The sequence below is a fragment of the Pan paniscus genome, chromosome 1, assembly GCF_029289425.2.
Source record: "Pan paniscus chromosome 1, NHGRI_mPanPan1-v2.0_pri, whole genome shotgun sequence".
Taxonomy (NCBI): Eukaryota; Metazoa; Chordata; class Mammalia; order Primates; family Hominidae; genus Pan; species Pan paniscus.
Genome location: NC_073249.2, coordinates 66,577,260 through 66,600,152, shown reverse-complemented (window position 1 = coordinate 66,600,152; position 22,893 = coordinate 66,577,260). Strand labels below are relative to the sequence as shown.

At 40.5% G+C, this 22,893-nt stretch overlaps 1 protein-coding gene across 1 annotated transcript in view; it reads left to right on the top strand.

Annotated features, from left to right (window-relative positions):
* The window catches only part of LAMC1 (laminin subunit gamma 1), a 122,358-nt gene extending 106,368 nt beyond the window's left edge, over positions 1–15,990 (top strand). Inside the window, exons 19-28 of the mRNA XM_003815627.6 lie at positions 779–984; positions 1,739–1,818; positions 2,818–2,955; positions 3,825–3,969; positions 5,079–5,228; positions 5,461–5,575; positions 6,805–7,004; positions 8,092–8,250; positions 10,815–10,914; positions 12,929–15,990. Of these exons, the coding sequence (XP_003815675.4) occupies positions 779–984; positions 1,739–1,818; positions 2,818–2,955; positions 3,825–3,969; positions 5,079–5,228; positions 5,461–5,575; positions 6,805–7,004; positions 8,092–8,250; positions 10,815–10,914; positions 12,929–13,185 (1,550 nt within the window). The 3' untranslated portion in view covers positions 13,186–15,990. The remainder of the gene's footprint in view (positions 1–778; positions 985–1,738; positions 1,819–2,817; positions 2,956–3,824; positions 3,970–5,078; positions 5,229–5,460; positions 5,576–6,804; positions 7,005–8,091; positions 8,251–10,814; positions 10,915–12,928) is intronic.
* Positions 15,991–22,893: the final 6,903 nt, after the last annotated feature.

Genomic DNA, 22,893 nt, shown 5'->3' with positions numbered 1-22,893 from the left:
TTTTTTTTTTCCCACATTCCTTAGAAAATTTAGACCCCAACACCGAGCATGATGCTGAAATATGAATTGGTCAATTTACTTAATGGTTTTTATATATTAATAAAACCTCATGATACATGAGAGTTTTAATAATAACAGACTTATATTTATCTTTTGATTTGTTAGGACCTGAGTATGAGATTTAAGTTGAATGAGCATATTAATAAAGAATAATTTGAAGAACTATTCAAAAACAGAGATCAGTTTGAAAGAAATTACACTGATGTGCTGGCGCATGGGGGTGGCAAAAGAGTCTATTTAGTTTAAAATACAAAATGAGTTTAATTTGTCATACTTCAACTTATGTTTTAAACCTAGTTTTTTCTGGGTTTTGAAAAATGTTCGGCTTTTAGGGCTGGCAGCATTTTTAACAACATTGTATATTTATGACTAAATTGCATGTGCTGGTATTAAAGTCAGTCATTCTCACCTTCATTAAACATTCCTTGGGTGTCTTCTCTTTGCCAACCACTGCATAAGACCAGCGATATAGTGGTGAGTAAGAAAGAGTTCATAGTCAAGTGGACAGATGGACACACAGTTGGAGGTGTGATGAGTGCACAGTGAAGGACCTACTGGGTGTGGTAAAGGCTGTCCAGCTATGCCAGGGGCTTTGCAGAAACCTGGCAGAAAGTTGCGATGTTTAGAAGAGTAGAGATACATAGGGCCTCAGATTTCATGTGAGATGATATGATCCTCTTCAGATAATTTACAGACTTTCTTCTGCAAACCATTTTAGATGTTGACCAGAATTTGATGGATCGCCTACAGAGAGTGAATAACACTCTGTCCAGCCAAATTAGCCGTTTACAGAATATCCGGAATACCATTGAAGAGACTGGAAACTTGGCTGAACAAGCGCGTGCCCATGTAGAGAACACAGAGCGGTTGATTGAAATCGCATCCAGAGAACTTGAGAAAGCAAAAGTCGCTGCTGCCAATGTGGTAAGTGATTGCAAACGTCTGAGGTGGGGATGGGGGAGGCCCTTGGGGTTTGTAGCAAGTCTGTTACTGGCAGTGGAGTGCTTCTTCAACTAAATTGACTCCATGCATCTTTTTATTTGTCCCTAAATATGGGGCAAAAAAGCCACATTGCTCATAGTTGGCATGAAACAGTTATTAAAAACTGGATAAAAACCAAGGGACATCTGGGTTATTTCTCTAGCTTTGTTCATTCTATGGAACTAGGCAGTTTAATCTTCCTTTATCCTTTACTGAAAATAGAATCTGCAATCAAGGGTGCTGATATTAAATAAAGATCTCTGAAAATAAGAAGAGGTATTCTTGGGGCCGGGCGCGGTGGCTCACGCCTGTAATCCCAGCACTTTGGGAGGCCGAGGTGGGTGGATCACCTGAGGTCGAGAGTTCGAGACCAGTTTGACCAACATGGAGAAACCCCGTCTCTACTAAAAATACAAAATTAGCCGGGTATGGTGGTGCATGCCTGTAATCCCGGCTACTTGGGAGGCTAAGGCAGGAGAACCACTTGAACCCAGGAAGCAGAGGTTGCGGTGAACTGAAATTGTGCCATTGCACTCCTGCCTGGGCAACAAGAGTGAAACTATCTCAAAAAAAAAAAAAAAAAAAAAAAGGAAGAGGCATTCTTTTTGCCCTCTAACAAAAATTTAGTTTTGACTCTTGCTTTATTAAATGTAAATAATTCAGTCCTTTGAGAATAAGTGCTTTATTTCCTGTGCAGTCAGTCACTCAGCCAGAATCTACAGGGGACCCAAACAACATGACTCTTTTGGCAGAAGAGGCTCGAAAGCTTGCTGAACGGTAACTTCTAGATCCCTGTTTAATGGTTAAGTTGTGGCTTCCGTTATGGTGTGTGTGTGTGTGTCTGTTGTCTTATCCCATAACCCATAAACACTTTCTACATAACCCACTTTTGCACACTTTGCTCTCTTTTCTAAGATATTATCAGCTGTGTATACTCTTTTCTTCCTTTTACTTTGACATTAGAATATTCACTTTGAATATTAGAATACAATGGTTTGAAGACAAATCATATTTATATTTCTCAAAACCATAATATTTTTAGATTTTTAACTTATTTAAGACTGTAGTAACTGAATGAAACTAGCAGATTGTTGTTAATAAAGATTAGGCGTGGAATTTGTTTTTAACTAGATAAATGATTTCTTGCTGGCATACACAATTTTATATGTACATTACTCTCAAATAATTAAATTTAAAAGTAGTTTTTCTGAAGAATTATAAACATTTTCTCGTATAAATGTATACCAATAATTTTTTTGGAAAATATTCTCATCTCAGTTTTAGAATGCTATTCATAAATTCAGCCCCACTGAAATGATCGCAAAATTCCAAACGAATGACGTTTTCTAATATTTGTAGAATTCTTGCGCATGTTAGTGTATGTACATATAATAAAGTAGGCCGGGAGCAGTGGCTCATGCCTGTAATCCCAGCACTTTGGGAGGCCAAGGCGGGTGGATCACCTAAGGTCAGGAGTTTGAGACCAGCCTGGCCAACATGGCGAAACCCATCTCTACTAAAGATGCATTAGCTGGGCATGGTGTGTATGCGTGTAATACCAGCTACTCAGGAGACTGAGGTAGGAGAATTGCTTGAACCGGGAGGCGGAGGTTGCAATAAGCCAAGATCACGCCACTGCACTCCAGCCTGGGTGACAGAGCGAGACTCCATTTCAAATAATAATAATAATAATAATAAAGTAAGCATTACCTAAATTTTACTTATGTCCCTATCAGATGGTTGTTTCATGGCTTATTTTTTGTTTTATCTGTATAGTCATAAACAGGAAGCTGATGACATTGTTCGAGTGGCAAAGACAGCCAATGATACGTCAACTGAGGCATACAACCTGCTTCTGAGGACACTGGCAGGAGAAAATCAAACAGCATTTGAGATTGAAGAGCTTAATAGGAAGTGAGTATAATTTAAAAGTGGTTTACACCCCTTCAGGTGTTCTGGTAAGTAACACTAGTTCAATGAAAAATTAAATGCTGGTGCATTCAGGGCATACATTCATGCAGTAAGATTTCCTTTGTTAATCATGCTTTTGAAATGGGAAAGTAAGTAGAGAAGGGCATGTGAAGCCACAGAGATTTGGTTTGATTCAATTACTGTAACTACAGAGAATAGTAACAAGATGAGCCATGATACTTAAAATTCTGCACAAATAAAGAAGAAAAAAATATAATAGAGTAAGTAGAGGAAACATAATTGAACTACAAATCTTTAAAGGGTGTCTGAAATAAGAAAGTATATGGTAAGCCATACATTATAGAAAATTTTTTCTTTTTTTTGTTGTTTTTGTGAGATGAAATCTCACTCTTGTCCCCCAGGCTAAAGTGCAATGGCGCGATCTCGGCTCACTGCATCCTCCGCCTCCCGGGTTCAAGCGATTCTCCTGCCTCGGCCTCCTGAGTAGCTGGGATTACAGGCGCCTGCCACCACACCCAGCTAATTTTTGTATTTTTAGTAGAGACGGGGTTTCACTATGTTGGCCAGGCTGGTTTTGAACTCCTGACCCGAAGTGATCTGCTCACCTCAGCCTCCCAAAGTGCTGGGATTACAGGCGTGAGCCACTGTGCCCGGCCAAGCCATACATTATAAATAGAAATGATAAAAGAAAATGTAAATATGCAAAATGTTGGTATTAAAATGCAAGCATTTTAATGTAGCATTTCCTTTGAGGTTTTGGGCATATTATCACATGATCATGTTAATCTGGTTAACATTAAGATGCTAAAAGCAGCTAAGATTGTCATTAAACCACATTATTTGTGTCTTAGGTATGAACAAGCGAAGAACATCTCACAGGATCTGGAAAAACAAGCTGCCCGAGTACATGAGGAGGCCAAAAGGGCCGGTGACAAAGCTGTGGAGATCTATGCCAGCGTGGCTCAGCTGAGCCCTTTGGACTCTGAGACACTGGAGGTATGGGGGCAGCCTGTACGCACAGCCCCACCCCGTCTCTCCCCCAAGTCTATGTGAGAGCCGACTGCTCTGCACCTCCCTCTGTCCTCCCACTGACTCGCTGGTAAAGTTGAGTCTTACTTCACATACGCTAATAGAACTTACCAAGGTAGCCAGATGTGGTGGCTCACGCCTGTAATGCCAACCCTGGGAGGCTGAGGTGGGAGGATTCCTTGAGGCCAGGAGTTCAAGACCAGCCTGGTCAACATAGTGAGACCACATCTCTTAAAAAAGCAAAAACAAAAACTTACCAAGGTAAAGAATCCTGTGATTGTAAACATTAAATAGCAAAGACTACTTTAATGATATGAACAATCACTCCTAAATCTTCAGTGCAAATCCAAATTATAATAATACATTTGAATTGCTTAAAGCAGAGTACATGTAGACATTTACTCCCAGGCTCTGTCTAGTAGAGACCTAGAGAAAAATAAGAGAGAATGGTTTAATTAAAAGACTATAGCAGGATGTTCTGAGGCAGGTAAAATATTTTGGAATTGGTAGGATTTTATTTCATATCTGTACTCTTAATCATGGATCCTCACTCCAAGCTCTGTATAAATGGTATTTTTTTTGCATTAAGCTTGAGGTTTACTAAGTTTCACTTCTTATATCTGAGGTGTTGACTTGATTTTTACCATAAAGGTTTAGGTCTCTTTAGACATGTACAGATTGTCTGATTCTATGTATTTATAATTAGAAAATAGGCAGAATTAGTCTATGATGATAAAAATCAGAACAATGGCAGGCACAGTGTTGGAAAGGTAGAGTAGAGATCGGGTGGAAAGGGAGAAAAGGGAGCTTCTTGGGTGATGGAAATCTGTATCTTGATTGGGGTGTTGGTTATGCAGAAATGCATTTGTCAAAACTCATCAAACTATATGTGGATGCTGTGAACTTCAGTGGGTGTAAAGTATATCTCATTTTTAAAAAAAGTCCATAAAATCTTGATCTGTGCAGTTCTTTTAAAAATATCATTGAGTATTAGGTGTTACAGAGTTCCTAAGCCTACCTTTTCATTAGTTTAAATGTTTTATCCAAAGTGTAGTGATCTTACTTGCTTTTCACAGAATGAAGCAAATAACATAAAGATGGAAGCTGAGAATCTGGAACATCTGATTGACCAGAAATTAAAAGATTATGAGGACCTCAGAGAAGATATGAGAGGGAAGGAACTTGAAGTCAAGAACCTTCTGGAGAAAGGCAAGACTGAACAGCAGGTTGGTTTGATTTGCAGGTCGCTTCATTTCTTGAGGCAACATTTGAACAGTTCAAGTGGGTCTGTGATGATGCCGTACTTTCAGAGACAGCAGACCACAGTGCTGAGAGAGCAGCCTAACAGATTTTATGCTGGCAAGTCTCAGGGTGGCACCTCTGGAGAGCCTTGTCTGTCCAGGAGACAGAAGGGATTTGCTTTGAGGGTTCATCCTCTCATCTGCCATGTGTTTGCAGACTGCAGACCAACTCCTAGCCCGAGCTGATGCTGCCAAGGCCCTCGCTGAGGAAGCTGCAAAGAAGGGACGGGATACCTTACAAGAAGCTAATGACATTCTCAACAACCTGAAAGGTAGAAAAGGCTGAGATAACCGGGGCAAATGCTTCCACCACTAGAGTGATTTTTTTTTTTAATCATGACTTTTACCATATTTATTACTTCATCCCCAACTCCCTACTTTTTTATGCTAAAATATTTCAAAGGGAAATCCCAGAGCTCCTGTCATTTTATCCCTGCATACTTCAGTATGGATTTTTTTTTTTAAAGATGTTTTCTTATTAGGCAAACTCACATAACCAAGATGCCTATTTAGAGAACTTATATAGGTAAATGGAGATTATCTTTCATTTTCTCTGCCAGTGGCATCTGATTCTTTGTTGTTGTTTTTTTTTCTTCACCCCAGATAGAAGAGAAATGTGACCAATTCACTGAGCAACTGTGAATTCTTGTCTGATAAAACAGTCATAGGTTCTATAAATAGAGAAGCTTTACAGGATGCTTTACAGGATACTGGTTGAAAATATGGGCCAGGCACGGTGGCCTGTAATCCCAACACTTTGGGAGGAAGGATCACTGGAGGCCAGGAGTTGAAGACCAGTTCCTCACTGGGGAATATAGTGAGACCCCATCTCTATAAAAAAAATTTTTTTTTTAATTAGCCAGGCATGCTGGCACATACCTGTAGTCTTAGCTACTTGAGAGGCTGAGGTGGGAGGATCCCTTGAGCCCAGGAGGTCAAGGCTGCACTAAGCAGTGATTGTGTCACTGCATTCCAGCCAGGGTGACAGAGTGAAACCTTGTCTCTCAAAAAAAAAAAAAAAAAAAGTAGTAGTTCAAAATATGGACTCTGGTGTCAGTGGGCCTTGGTTCAAAACCCTGCACCCTGCACCACAGGTCATGTAACTTCTTTAATCCTCAATTTTCTTATAAAAATGATACAGCCTATTTTATGTCAGAGACACAAAGCTCTTAACTCAGTACCCGACACACAGTAAACACTAAATAAATTGCAGCTTTTAATAATGGTTGAGGTAGTGGTAATGGGATGCTCAGCGCTCTGCATTTTAAAGCACATTGTTGAAGTAAGAATTCTATTTCCAGAAACGGAACATTTCTATAACACTAACTGGGAGACCTATTCTGTAGAGATGTGTAATTTCTAAAATTTCAGCCCATGCTGTCTTCCATTTTTTACCCTGACTTCCATTGTTCATAAAACAAAATCCAGTTGGAACTCCCTGAAAAGCCCCCTTTTTACTTGTTGGGAGTTTAGCTCAAATGTGTCCTTGAACTTGTTTCAGATTTTGATAGGCGCGTGAACGATAACAAGACAGCCGCAGAGGAGGCACTAAGGAAGATTCCTGCCATCAACCAGACCATCACTGAAGCCAATGAAAAGACCAGGGAAGCCCAGCAGGCCCTGGGCAATGCTGCGGCGGATGCCACAGAGGCCAAGAACAAGGCCCATGAGGCGGAGAGGATCGCGAGCGCTGTCCAAAAGGTGTGCGTTTCCTCTTCTCCAAGAGTCCCTGCCCATATCTTTCTCTGGTCACCTTCCAGTTTCTTTCCAGACCCTCAGAGCCCTTGCAGATTTTTTTCCTGAACTTCAGTAAAATTGTCTTAAACCATATTTGTCTTTTTTTTTTTCTTTTGACTAGGCATGAGAGTAGGTATCCACATTGATTGAGGAGGGGAACTCAGTAAAAGGGTGCTTTACTCTAAAATTTCTACTATGTCTCAGTGTGAGGTCTGGCTTCAGAGGTCTATAGAGCCCATTCCCACAAAAAAATCAGACTTTTTCTAAATAAACATTCTTCTTTGACCTAGACAGGTGGTATTTATTTCAATACTATGTAGTGTGCCTTATCAATATAACTTTCAAGTCCCCCTTTCAAGTATATTGCCATATGTAAGCCACTCCTAGGAGAGACTTCCCATAGCTGCCATTGCTAGGATTCTTTGAAGTCATCTTCAAGAATAATGTTTTTTAGTCTGGCTTTGTCTTATTTCAAGGTCAATCTGTTTGTTTTATTTAAAAGAGAGATTGGAGCAATTTTAGAATTAGGTATTTAAGAATCAGAGAAACCTCTTAGTTTCCTTAGAACAGTTGGCTTTTGGATTAATTATATTTTATAAAATACTCGTATTTCAGGATTGTGGTCTTTTTGTACATTATGATGAACTGCCAAGAATGAACCAAGCTAGCTTTGAATTTAAATTTTACCTCAGCGAAAGCATCTAATCAATATGATGTCGTAGAAAGTGTATGCCATTAAATGTTTATCATTTGCTGTCTGTGTGACCCCAACTAAAAATGGCAATAATAGAACAGAAGTTTCCAGGATTAAAGAAGAGGATACAAATGAAAGTGCTAGATAAAATACAAAATGTTATTATGTGGGTAGTAATTTTTTTATGATTATTTATAGCCCAAATTGATAATGTAAGTCATGAGATAGTATAAATCAATATATTATTATTTCTGGATTATATTTTTAAGACATTTTATAAATTATAAAAGGAGCGGGAGCATACTTGAGAAAAAGGAAAGCTTTTTTTAAAAAAGTGCAATTTTCTTTTGTGCCTAGAATGCCACCAGCACCAAGGCAGAAGCTGAAAGAACTTTTGCAGAAGTTACAGATCTGGATAATGAGGTGAACAATATGTTGAAGCAACTGCAGGAAGTAGAAAAAGAGCTAAAGAGAAAACAAGATGACGCTGACCAGGACATGATGATGGCAGGGATGGTAAGAGGTTTTGGTATATTTGCTCATTGGTAGAAAGTGAACAGTGTTTAATAATAAAGATCCCCCACTTGTTGAGAAGAGTCTTTTTTATATTGACTTCTGTTTTTCATCACATTGTCTCGTCAAGAATTGGGTTAGTAGCTTACATAGAAGACAAAGAATTTGGATCTTCTGCCAGGTATTTTTGTTGCACAATTGTCCTGTCCCAAAGTTACTCAGTTAAAAGTAAAACATTGCTTTACACATTTGAGGTTTTAGGACATTAAAAGTATGTGTTTATATTTTTCACTGGGTAATTCATAAATGTTAATAAAAAAGGAATGCAATGAAGTTAATTTTCTTCTTAGTCTTGTTCTCCCAGCACCTTGCTCCTTAGAGACAAAGACAAGTTTCTTGTATATAAGAAATTTTTGAAGATGGCATTGTCTACCACCCCACCAAAACATATGAAACTTACATCTAGTTTAATTTTTCACGTTTTTTGATAATGTATATGCAAGGTACTATTTATAACGAAATTGACTTGTCAATGGATGGCCCAAGGAAGAACTAAGGTCCATTTTTCTGTTCTATGCTATATTTTGCTTTGAAAAGACTTTAATGGAGTCACAGTAGGAATATTCTTTTTCCAGTTGGGTGTAGCAATCACGGTAATGACATACACGAACTTGTGGTTACTTGCTCACTTTCAGTGGCAAGGAAGAGGCCATCGTTCACTGCTGCCAGAAAACAGAGTCCCTCAGTGTGGGTCATTTTCACCTTGGGATGGAAAAAAGAAGTACAAAGCCTGTTAATCTCAGTAAAAACTCTAGGGAAGTGATAAAGGAAACTATCTCTGTGCAACCACCTGATTTTATTACGCTTTTTACAGGTAGGGGGGTGGATGTTGGTTTGGATTGTCCTGATTTTCTCTGTTATGGTGTGGCTCAAGTAAAAATTCCCATAAAGGTGTCTGGGCGCAGTGGTTCACTCCTGTAATCCCAGCACTTTGAGAGGCCGAGGTGGGTGGATCACCTGTGGTCAGGAATTCGAGACCAGCCTGGCCAACATGGTGAAACGCTATCTCTACTAAAAATACAAAAATTAGTTGGGCATGGTGGTGGGGGCCTGTTACCCCAGCTACATAGGAGGCTGAGGCAGGAGAATTGCTTGAACTTGGGAGGTGGAGGTTGTAATGAGCCAAGATCACTCCACCTTGGGCCACAGAGGAAGACTCCGTCTCAAAAAAACAAAAATTCCCATAAAAAAAATAGATGTTTCTCACATATGTTGAGCATATATGGATTTCATTTTTAATATGGTTGTAGAAACATTAGATTTAAAGCATATTGAAAAAGAAAACAGTATATTCTTTAGGAGCTTCAAAAAAGGGTTTTGGTTTAGTTCAAAGGGTGAAAGAAGATCTTTTATTATTTTGGTAAATAACTTCTAAGGAAACAAACCACCCTCACATGCACTATCTCATTTGTATTTCTGTCAATTCTGAAAGGCCAGCATTTGGCCAGTATTATTTGAATCTGTATTGTATTTTTTAACCAGAAGAATGAAGGTTTATAGCTTCATTCTTTTGGAAGAGGAGGCTGGAGACCACAGGTTAAATGCAGGCGCATCGCTCTTGGCCGGCCCTGGCACGGTCCTTTCTCCCTCCTTTTACACTCGCAGACAAGCTTGTGGATGCTCAATAAGGACAGCTGCCGTTTGGACAGAGATTAATCATTTATTTGTGAAGGTTTTTTCTGCCTTGCTTTCTTGTTCTTTTTTAAATCTTCACATTGTTTTGATCCCAAAATGTTTGCGTTGTCCTTACTCAAAACTAGGAAAAACAATTATGTGGTAAGAGGCTCAGAGCCACTTACTTAAATCTCAACTAGATTTATTTGTGAACATCTGTTTTCTGATATTTAGACACTTCCTCTTCCATTGCTGTTTCCTATGACTCATGCACAGTTATTCAGGTTTCATGGAATTTCCCAAGTGTATTTACCTTTGTTTGGTTTTTAAAATGTAAATTATATTGCCCCAATAAACGAGTATGTATGTCAGGGGGACTGTGACTGGGTCATTGCATGTGGAAGGGGAGTTTACAGAAGAGAACTCCTAGAAGAGCTTTACTTAACTATGAGAATTTTCAAAGAATAGGACATTTCTAGTAAGTCCCTAAGAGTGTCCTGAAGGACATGTTTTGGTTCTGAAACATAGTTTCTATAATCATCCTTAAAAAATAACTTGTTTCTGCTTAGTAGGCTTTACTATGAATATACCTCCATATATTATTGAGTTAGAATGTGAGAAAAGGAGATAATTTTTGAAGTATAAATATAGTGAGTTAGTGAGTCTCCTGACTGTCTAGTCATAACTTTGATGAAGTAGAAATACCAACATCCTCAATATGAAGATATGCAGCAGCCCCACCAAAAAAAAAAAAAGCAATGAGAGGTTTCAATTTCCTAAGTTAGAAAAGGGAAGAAAATCTGGAAATTAGATTTGTTGGGTCATTGGGAAAAAAGATTTAAAGAAGATGAAAACATACAGTCAAGACTCTTTGCCTCATTTTTCCCTTACAGGCTTCACAGGCTGCTCAAGAAGCCGAGATCAATGCCAGAAAAGCCAAAAACTCTGTTACTAGCCTCCTCAGCATTATTAATGACCTCTTGGAGCAGCTGGGTACGTAGCCATAGAGTCATTTTTGTCAGTCTCTGAATCTTTTGTATTGTTCTTAGGATCTGATATAGTACAGTTGACTCAAAAGCAGATGATATAGGTTTACATGAATCCCTTTTAAATCATTAATTAAATTATTAATATTTCCTTTTGCTGTTGCTTATTTTTGAAAGCCTTATAAAATAAATGTTTGTCTTGCATGACAGGGTCTTTAAGAGCAACTTGCTTCTTTACCATACTTATTATTTGTCAGCTTTACAGTGTGACCTGAATCATGACTTTAGGCTGTGTTAATGTGACAAGTACTTACTAGGTGCCTTCTGTGGACCTTGCCCTAAGTAGAACACTGTGGTCTGAGGAATTTCTTTTTATATTTTGAAGATATATTGCCAGCTAGGGTAGCATTTATGGTCCAGTATCATTGTACAACTAAACAGTGATTTTTCTTAACTCATCTTGCTGGCAGTATCTTTAAGGGATTTAAAGTAAAGGATTTCAATAGTAGAATAAAAGAACACAGGCTGGGTGTGATGGCTCACACTGGTAATCCCAGTACTTTAAGAAGCCATGCGAGGAGGATAGCTTGAGGCCAGGAGTTTGAGACCAGCCTAGGCAACATAGCGAGATCTCACCTCGTCTCTTCAAATTATTTTAAAAATTAGCTGGGTGTGGTGCTACACGCCTGTAGTCCTAGCTACCCGGGAGACTGAAGCAGGTGCATCACTTGAGTTTGAGGTGATAGTGAGCTGTTATCGTGCCACTGCACTCCACCCTGGGCAACAGAGCGAAACCCTGTCTCAATTTAAAAAACGAAAAAGAACACTTAAAACTGGTCATGACTTTACTGCCTGGAATTCTCTTCATTTGCTAAGTAAGGACAGTCCGATGAGGGGAAAGCTTTCATGCCAAAAGAGAGAAAAACCTTGATTTTTCAAGGAAATCTATGCATACGGAAACCTTCTTTTAATCCAATTTGATAGGGTGATAGGGAGCAGGCTTCATTTTAGGACAGATGCACTTTTGTCACCAGACTCCATTATAAAGTGTCAACACTCTAGCCAGGACTCTTTGTAGCAAGGCATTATATTTTAATTTGCCAGCCTTTAAAGACTGGTGCATTTTGTTTTGGTGGGGGGCTACAGAGGTATTTTTTATCGGTCTCAAATGTCAAGAATAAGTTATGTGCCAACAGATGGATATAAAATGAAAGTAAGCTAGAAGAGAAAGCTTTTTGTGGAACAGCTAGACTTTTAACATTAGTCTGACTTGGGTTAATATCTTTGCTTTGTTGCCTATAGGCTGTGCAAACTTGGGCAAATTATTTAACATCTGAGAATCACTGATGTAAAATGGTCTTGTGAGACTTTACAAGTATGCATGAAATGCTGTCTATTGTGCCTGCTTTTGTTTGTTATGGAAACATCTCATTTCTTTCAAAAGAACCTCTTTTTCTTGCTAAGCTTAAAGTGAAGACTTGCTGAAATTATTTCAGCATTTTACTCCTGGCCATTTTCCATAAGAAGGCTCCTAATAGTGTCTAACTCCTGAAAGCAGAAAGTGACCTTCAAAACTGACCCATCTTCCCTGGAATCTCTCTAAGAGCTGAGGGATTAGGGTTCTTAGAGATTTGTATATCTTTGATGGCACTAAAATGACATAGAGTTTACATGTATACAACTGGAAAAGGTATTAAATGTTATCAGATGGCCCTCAAAGGTCTAGAACATGGTAGCTGTGCATTGAAGAAACATTCTGCAAAAACCATTGTCTCAGAAAGAAACATCCAGCTCTATATTAATTGTATGCTCAGACCCATCCCTGCTGGGTTAGGTCAGCATTTGTACTTGGTTTGCATATTTTATACCATTGTGTGACATCAACAATCTGCAAGTCACATCTGCCGGGCTGCCTGTGCAGAATGGCAGCTGCTGGGCCTAGAGTCTAGTGCAGGTACTTGTGAAGGGATCATTCTTACTGAATATGTCTGTTCTCTTCTATGTACTTTCTGACCCTCCAGGGCAGCTGGATACAGTGGACCTGAATAAGCTAAACGAGATTGAAGGCACCCTAAACAAAGCCAAAGATGAAATGAAGGTCAGCGATCTTGATAGGAAAGTGTCTGACCTGGAGAATGAAGCCAAGAAGCAGGAGGCTGCCATCATGGACTATAACCGAGATATCGAGGAGATCATGAAGGACATTCGCAATCTGGAGGACATCAGGAAGACCTTACCATCTGGCTGCTTCAACACCCCGTCCATTGAAAAGCCCTAGTGTCTTTAGGGCTGGAAGGCAGCATCCCTCTGACAGGGGGGCAGTTGTGAGGCCGCAGAGTGCCTTGACACAAAGATTACATTTTTCAGACCCCCACTCCTCTGCTGCTGTCCATCACTGTCCTTTTGAACCAGGAAAAGTCACAAAGTTTAAAGAGAAGCAAATTAAACATCCTGAATCGGGAACAAAGGGTTTTATCTAATAAAGTGTCTCTTCCACTCACGTTGCTACCTTACCCACACTTTCCCTTCTGATTTGCGTGAGGACGTGGCATCCTACGTTACTGTACAGTGGCATAAGCACATCGTGTGAGCCCATGTATGCTGGGGTAGAGCAAGTAGCCCTCCCCTGTCTCATCGATACCAGCAGAACCTCCTCAGTCTCAGTACTCTTGTTTCTATGAAGGAAAAGTTTGGCTACTAACAGTAGCATTGTGATGGCCAGTATATCCAGTCCATGGATAAAGAAAATGCATCTGCATCTCCTGCCCCTCTTCCTTCTAAGCAAAAGGAAATAAACATCCTGTGCCAAAGGTATTGGTCATTTAGAATGTCGGTAGCCATCCATCAGTGCTTTTAGCTATTATGAGTGTAGGACACTGAGCCATCTGTGGGTCAGGATGCAATTATTTATAAAAGTCTCCAGGTGAACATGGCTGAAGAAGATTTTTCTAGTATATTAATAATTGACTAGGAAGATTAACTTTTTTTCAGATCTTTGGGCAGCTGATAATTTAAATCTGGATGGGCAGCTTGCACTCACCAATAGACCAAAAGACATCTTTTGATATTCTTATAAATGGAACTTACACAGAAGAAATAGGGATATGATAACCACTAAAGTTTTGTTTTCAAAATCAGACTAATTCTTACAGCTTTTTTATTAGTTAGTCTTGGAACTAGTGTTAAGTATCTGGCAGAGAACAGTTAATCCCTAAGGTCTTGACAAAGCAGAAGGAAAACAAGCCTCCTCCTCCTAGTCTTTTCTAGCAAAGGGATAAAACTTAGATGGCAGCTTGTACTGTCAGAATCCCGTGTATCCATTTGTTCTTCTCTTGGAGAGATGAGACATTTGACCCTTAGCTCCAGTTTTCTTCTGATGTTTCCATCTTCCAGAATCCCTCAAAAAACATTGTTTGCCAAATCCTGGTGGCAAATACTTGCACTCAGTATTTCACACAGCTGCCAACGCTATCGAGTTCCTGCACTTTGTGATTTAAATCCACTCTAAACCTTCCCTCTAAGTGTAGAGGGAAGACCCTTACGTGGAGTTTCCTAGTGGGCTTCTCAACTTTTGATCCTCAGCTCTGTGGTTTTAAGACCACAGTGTGACAGTTCCCTGCCACACACCCCCTTCCTCCTACCAACCCACCTTTGAGATTCATATATAGCCTTTAACACTATGCAACTTTGTACTTTGCGTAGCAGGGGTGGGGTGGGGGGAAAGAAACTATTATCTGACACACTGGTGCTATTAATTATTTCAAATTTATATTTTTGTGTGAATGTTTTGTGTTTTGTTTATCATGATTATAGAATAAGGAATTTATGTAAATATACTTAGTCCTATTTCTAGAATGACACTCTCTGTTCACTTTGCTCAATTTTTCCTCTTCACTGGCACAATGTATCTGAATACCTCCTTCCCCCCTTCTAGAATTCTTTGGATTGTACTCCAAAGAGTTGTGCCTTGTGTTTGCAGCATCTCCATTCTCTAAAATTAATATAATTGCTTTCCTCCACACCCAGCCACTGTAAAGAGGTAACTTGGGTCCTCTTCCATTGCAGTCCTGATGATCCTAACCTGCAGCACGGTGGTTTTACAATGTTCCAGAGCTGGAACGCCAGGTTGACAAGCTATGGTAGGATTAGGAAAGTTTGCTGAAGAGGATCTTTGACGCCACAGTGGGACTAGCCAGGAATGAGGGAGAAATGCCCTTTCTGGCAATTGTTGGAGCTGGATAGGTAAGTTTTATAAGGGAGTACATTTTGACTGAGCACTTAGGGCATCAGGAACAGTGCTACTTACTGATGGGTAGACTGGGAGAGGTGGTGTAACTTAGTTCTTGATGATCCCACTTCCTGTTTCCATCTGCTTGGGATATACCAGAGTTTACCACAAGTGTTTTGACCTGATATACTCCTGAGCTTTCACTCTGCTGCTTCTCCCAGGCCTCTTCTACTATGGCAGGAGATGTGGCGTGCTGTTGCAAAGTTTTCACGTCATCGTTTCCTGGCTAGTTCATTTCATTAAGTGGCTACATCCTAACATATGCATTTGGTCAAGGTTGCAGAAGAGGACTGAAGATTGACTGCCAAGCTAGTTTGGGTGAAGTTCACTCCAGCAAGTCTCAGGCCACAATGGGGTGGTTTGGTTTGGTTTCCTTTTAACTTTCTTTTTGTTATTTGCTTTTCTCCTCCACCTGTGTGGTATATTTTTTAAGCAGAATTTTATTTTTTAAAATAAAAGGTTCTTTACAAGATGATACCTTAATTACACTCCCACAACACAGCCATTTTATTGTCTAGCTCCAGTTATCTGTATTTTATGTAATGTAATTGACAGGATGGCTGCTGCAGAATGCTGGTTGACACAGGGATTATTATACTGCTATTTTTCCCTGAATTTTTTTCCTTTGAATTCCAACTGTGGACCTTTTATATGTGCCTTCACTTTAGCTGTTTGCCTTAATCTCTACAGCCTTGCTCTCCAGGGTGGTTAATAAAATGCAACACTTGGCATTTTTATGTTTTAAGAAAAACAGTATTTTATTTATAATAAAATCTGAATATTTGTAACCCTTTATATTTGGTGTGGCCTGAGTGTGGTACTGGGGACATAAGATGTTTTAAAAGGTATAATGAATGAAAAGCCATACATAATACCTTCTTTGGGTGACTTATTTTCTTGAGAACAATTCAGTATACATTTTATATATACATATATATATATATATGTATGTATATATGCCTCTCTCAAGTTGGGATACTGCAGTGTAGTCTGGAAGTTGGTGAACTTTTTCTATAAAGAGCTAGATAGTAAATGTTTTAGGCTTTGCAGGCCATGCGCCTATGGGCTGTAGTTTACTGGAACCCCAGTGTAGCCTCAATACTCAGTAACAACTGACAGCCAGGCACAGTGGCTCACGCCTGTAATCCCAACACTTTAGGAGGCCGAGGTGGACTGATCCCTTAAGGTTAGGAGCTCGAGACCAGCCTGACCAACATGGTAAAACCCAGTCTCTACTAAAAATACAAAAATAACTGAGCATGGTGGTGCGTACCTGTAATCCTAGCTACTCAGGAGGCTGAGGCAGGAGAATAGCTTGAACCCAGGAGGTGGAGTGCAGTGAGCTGAGATCATGCCACTGCACTCCAGCTGAGGCAACAAAGCAAGACTCTGTCTCAAAAAAAAAAAAAAAACTAAGATTTGTTGGACATCCTAAATTAGCAGATGTATGTTAAAAGTTGTCTTTCTGTCTCTCAATACACATGTGTCTAGCTTAAGGTAGTTTCTTTAGATGATAAGCTCTTAAACCTATGATTTAATAGAAAGTAAGTAATGTGCTGCACTAACAGGCTAGAATCGGGTAATTTTACTAGAATTTACCTCACTCTTTCTGGAGGGAGGACCCATCTGAAGTGACCTGAGACCAGGTGAGGCCTTTGGGAGCCACAGAGACAGCAGGGAGGCTTTGGGCCTGCAAAGGCCTTCCCTTTACTCTTTGATGCCCTGTTTATTGCCCTGGGCCTCTGTGGATTCCATGCCACCTTCTCAATCTTAGGAATTGTTATAACTATGATACCTGTAAAGAAGAACCTGAACTACTCTCATTAGACTTCCTCGGAGAAAGCTTTAGAGGGCACTAATTACTAGTACTATTACAGCTTTCTTACATGCCCTGTTTTTAACCTTTATTGAGGACCATTTCCCCTCATTTGTAGGACTAATTCAGATGCAGCTATGTCTCCTTTATCATTACTGTCAGAGTGATAAGTGAGATTTTAAAATTTTGCTCCTATTCCATCAGTCATTTTCAGGACAGCAGTTTCTCAAAAGTTGCTACTAGCATAATCTGATTCAGAATATCCCCAGAGGTTTACTCCATAAATAAACATCCTAGCCCCTTAATACACCTGAACTCATCAGCTCCGCTTCCATTAAGCTCAAAATGGAATGCCTGAAGAAGACCCCAGGCACCCAGGAAGGTGAGGAGGTGGGAAAGCAGGTGGATACATTCATAAGGGAAGGAAGGACAGGCCCGAGGAAAGATTAGATCTCTCCAGGCACATAGATTATGAAAACAGAAACAAGAGAATTCTAAATGGCAGATAATCTTGTCCACACTAAGCAGGTTTAAATGAATAATCATAGGTAGAGTAAAAAATACGAAGCCTTTTAGGAAGTTATCTGTCCAAGGCTCCACTAGGGAGCTATGATCAACTATATAGTGCCTTGTATTTGTATTGAGTCTCCTAGAATGACTGTATTTGTTCTACATTAGTGAATGAATTCTAAATAATAGAAGTCAAATGCATACTTAAGAGAATTATTTTTCTTTAAATCCAATGAAAAGCCAAAAGCCCCGACTAGGAATTCAAACATTAGAAACATCAACATTTCAAAACTTATGACACCTCCATGTCCTTGCCTTAACTCCTCTCTCTGCCTTGAATGTCCTTTCTTTCCTCTGCCCAGTATAGTAAAGCCTAAGGTCAAGGTATCACCTGTGTTGGGATTGGCCAGTCCTTCTTGTGTCCACCACTTCTCCCACCTTTGCTCTGTCTTCTAGAATGGCCCTTGGACACATCTTTATAATTAGGTGCCACTAATCTTTCCCTCCCACTTTGCTCCCACCCCCAAAGATCAGGGTCTGTGTTATTCATGTTATCCTTGGGGCTAGGAGACATACACTAGGCACTCAGGTTGTATGATAGTGAAAAGGTAGCCTTTCTCCACCTATGCTCCCATACCTGTTACTTTTTTCCTACTGTGCACAGACAGGGAGTCTTATGGCAGTTTGTTCACGCACTGTCTCAACTCCTAACAGCGTTCTGCTCTCTCAACATTCCCACCTAAGTGTGGATTGGCCTCTTGTTTGCAGGAAGATAATCAAAGCCACAGTCTTGCATTATATGGCACAGCACACACCACATACACTGCCATGTGGTCAGCAACTGGCTAGTGCAATCTGGTCTGCAAGGCCCATTGCCCTGGCTCCCAGCCTCAGACCCACCATTCCCAATGCAGGTTTTCTATACAGTTCCTCCTGCAGCCCAGCATTAATTTCCTTTTTCTCTAATTCCTGGAAATCATCCCAGTAAATTTCAATCAACCAATTAATTTGGTGTTTTATCCTGTTTGCATGTGCACTTTAGCAAGCCTTGTAATTAATACTGGCCATGAAGTTACTATTTATGATTAACTCAGTATAGTTTGCTTATTTCTATAAAAAGTCAAGCATCAGGCCCTTGATCAAGAATGTGACCTTCTATTACACTATTGTCCCCATGAGTAAGTCCAACTCAATTTAAGTGATCCTCCATGAAACGTGCCTGGTTTGAAGACAACCCTTCCATCTTCCCATCATTCTTTTTACCTTGGCTACTAACAAAAAAAGTCACTTGAACTTCAGACCGATGCTTTTCAGGCCCATCCCATGGTATCTGCCCTAATACAGAGATCCTTTGTCATCTAGTAACTAAATGCAGCCATCAAATTTTGTCCATGTTACTTTTGTTAATGTTAAGAATTTCTAATCCAATTCCTTTCTGAATATTCAGTGCCTTCTAGGACATTCTGTCCTAATTTTCCTTACACTTCTCTGTTGATCCCCGCCACTTTTTCCATGGACATTTCTTTCCTCCTGACCATGGTCTCTGTGTTGGGGTTACTGCAGAGTAAGCACAAATCAGCCATGAGCAGAAATGTCTGGGAGATGTGCTGTCCTAGTGTGGATTATAAATTCCTGGGTTGCTGAGCTAGCGTCCAGAATAAAGGCTCAGGAGGCACAGCTGTTATTTCAATGATTATATGTCCGGCGTGGTCAGAGAGGTTTGTGTTACAACTTGCTGATCCTTCGTGGCTCAGACAGTCTGCTCTCGGAGCTGTCTCACTTGGGCTGATACAGGAGATCATACCTGGCCGGAGAGAGTTTTGCCTCATTGATTTCAGATAGGCTGCCCTCTAAGTTTCTGAAGGACTTAGGAAGGACTGGCATTATCAAGATAGCTTGTATGTTTTAAGGCACTTTCGTGATTATTTTCTTTCATTTCTCCCTCATTTGAAGAGAGTCTTCATTTGGCCAAGGGGGAAATTCAAAGCATGGTTTGCTATTCCACCACCTTTACCACTGTTGTAGCACATTGCCTTATTCTCTCTCATGATTTGGATCAATTTTCCTTTTATGAAGGAAATATACTTGTATTTTATTATAAGCTGCCTCAAATCTCTTTTTTGGAGAGAGTGAGGCAGGATTTAAATATATCAGCAACTTACCCAATATTAAGGAACCACTTAGTGGCAAAATTATTACGTGGAACCTGGTTGTCCTCAAGCAGCCTGGGCCACACGCACCATACCGCTCATGCTCCTCTCCTGCTCACACACCACACATTTCACACCCCTGTCCTCACACACCACACAGCCCACACCCCTCTCCTGCTCACACACCACACAGCCCACACCCCTCTCCTGCTCACACACCACACAGCCCACACCCCTCTCCTCCTCACACACCACACAGCCCACACCCCTCTCCTGCTTACACACCACACAGCTCACACCCCTCTCCTCCTCACACACCACACAGGCCACACCCCTCTTCCTCCTCACACACCACACAGCTCACACCCCTCTCCTCCTCACACACCACACAACCCACACCCCTCTCCTCCTCACACACCACACAGGCCACACCTCTCTTCCTCCTCACACACCACACAGCCCACACCCCTCTCCTGCTCACACACCACACAGCCCACACCCCTCTCCTCCTCACACACCACACAGCTCACACCCCTCTTCCTCCTCACACACCACACAGCCCACACCCCTCTCCTCCTCACACACCACACAGCCCACACCCCTCTCCTGCTCACACACCACACAGCCCACACCCCTCTCCTGCTCACACACCACACAGCCCACACCCCTCTCCTGCTCACACACCACACAGCCCACACCCCTCTTCCTCCTCACACACCACACAGCCCACACCCCTCTCCTGCTCACACACCACACAGCCCACACCCCTCTCCTGCTCACACACCACACAGCCCACATCCCTCTTCCTCCTCACACACCACACAGCCCACACCCCTCTTCCTCCTCACACACCACACAGCTCACACTCCTCTCCCGCTGCCCTTGTTTCTCCCTCTCTTTCCCTTTCCCTACTTAGGCTCAAGGATAAGGCACATAAGGCTAGTTCACCTAGATAATTTTGCTTAATAAGGGAATTCACCTAGATTTTAACCCTCTTTGGAATATTTTTACACCATTTTCATTTCCCTATTCTTTTTGCTTTTTAATAACTTTACTCAGTTTTTGTAATTTTCTTCTTTCAAATAAGTCCCATTGTCACAGCATTTTATAAATGATGAGATTGTTTGTATTTTTATGAAAGACTGTTTTTCTCTTTTCTACTTTTTAAACCCTTTTATTTTGAAATAATTTTAGATTTGCAGAAGATTTACAAAGGTAGTACAGAGAGTTCCCATATACCCTTCACCCAGCCTCCCCCAATATTAGCATGTGACATAACTATGGTACATTTATTAAAACTAAGAAATTAACATTGGTACAGTACTCTTAATTAAAGTACAGTCTTTTGCCTACTTTTAAACATCTTTTCTAAGGCTCCATTTTTAAAGTAATACTGGGTTTTAAAACAGAAAATCAGAATATTTGACATTAATACCCAAGTTATGGGGCAACAGGAATTTGAAGTCCAAAATAATTGATTTTACTTTTATATTATGCTGAAGACTTCCCAATGTATAATATATTCATAGTTAATTGCAGATAATGACATTAAGCAACTTAATAAAATACCCTTAAAGTTTTAGAAAGAGATATTAAAATATCCATCTGAATAAACATGGCATTCACAGTATGTCACAAATTTAAGTATTTATTAGATACAGGAAATTTACTTAGAAGGATTTGTTTTTAAATTTTTTGTATTAAGACATAATTTCAGTCTTATGAAAAAATTGCAAGAGTAGTACAAAAAAATCCCATTTTTTTTTACCCAGATTCCCTCAGTGTTTTCATGTCTTTTGTAGGGACATGGATGAAGCTGGAAACCATCATTCTCAGCAAACTATCACAAGGACAAAAAACCAAACACCGCATGTTCTCACTCATAGGTGGGAACTGAACAATGAGAACACATGGACACAGGAAGGGAAACATCACACACCGGGGCCTGTTGTGGGGTGAGAGGAGCGGGGAGGGATAGCATTAGGAGATATACCTAATGTGGGTGACGGGTTAATAGGTGCAGCACACCAACATGGCACATGTATACATATGTAACAAACCTGCACGTTGTGCACATGTACCCTAGAACTTAAAGTATGATAAAAAATATATATATATGTATATACAAAATTTTACTACTATTGCTTTATCCTTTCTCTCTCTGGCTCCCACAAATGAGAGGGAGAGAAAACTGTTTTAAGTTGCAGAGGTGATGCCCCTTTACCCATCATAATTCAATGTGTATTCCCTAAAGACAGAGAACTTTCTTATATAATTATAGTATGATTGTTAAAATCAAGAAATTAACATTGATACAATATTTTTAATCTACAGCCATTATTCAGATTTTACTATATGTGGTAGACAGAATAATGCCCCCCACAAAGATGTTCACTTCTCACTTCCTAGAATTTGTGAGTGCATTAGGTTACTGATGTAATTAAATTGTAAATCAGCTGACCTTAAAATAAAGAGATTATTTGGACTATCTGGGTGGGCCCAATGTAATCAAAAGGCTCTTCTAATAAGAAGAGGAAGACAGAAGCTGAGCGTGGTGGCTCACTCCTATAATCCCAGCACTTCGAGAGGCTGAGGTGGGTGGATCACCTGAGGTTAGGAGTTTGAGACCAGCCTGGCCAACATGGGGAAACCCCATCTCTACTAAAGATACAAAAATTATCCAGGCGTAGTGGTGTGTGCCTGTAGCCCCGGCTACTTGGAAGTCTGAGACAGGAGAATTGCTTGAACCCGGGAGGCTGAGGGCAGTGAGCCGAGATCATGCCACTGCACGCCAGCCTGCACGACAGGGCAAGACTCCATCTCAAAAGAAAAAAAAAAGAAGAGGAAGACAGAAAAGGACATCAGAGTGATACAATGTAAGAAGGACTCTGCACCATTGCTGGTTTGAAGGAGGAGGAAGGGGGCACGAGCCAAGGAATGTGGGGCAGCCTCTAAGAGCTGGGAAGGGCAAGGGAATGGGTCTTCCCCAGAGCCTCCAGATAGAATGCAGCTCTGCTGACACCACGATTTTAGCGCAGAGATCCCCATCTGACTTTTAACCCACAGAACCATAAAATAATAAATGTGTGTTCTTTTTTTTTTTTCGAGACGGAGTTTCACTCTTGTTGCCCAGGCTGGAGTGCAATGGTGTGATCTCAGCTCACGGCAACCTCTGCCTCTCAAGTTCAAGCGATTCTCCTGCCTCAGCCTCCCAAGTAGCTG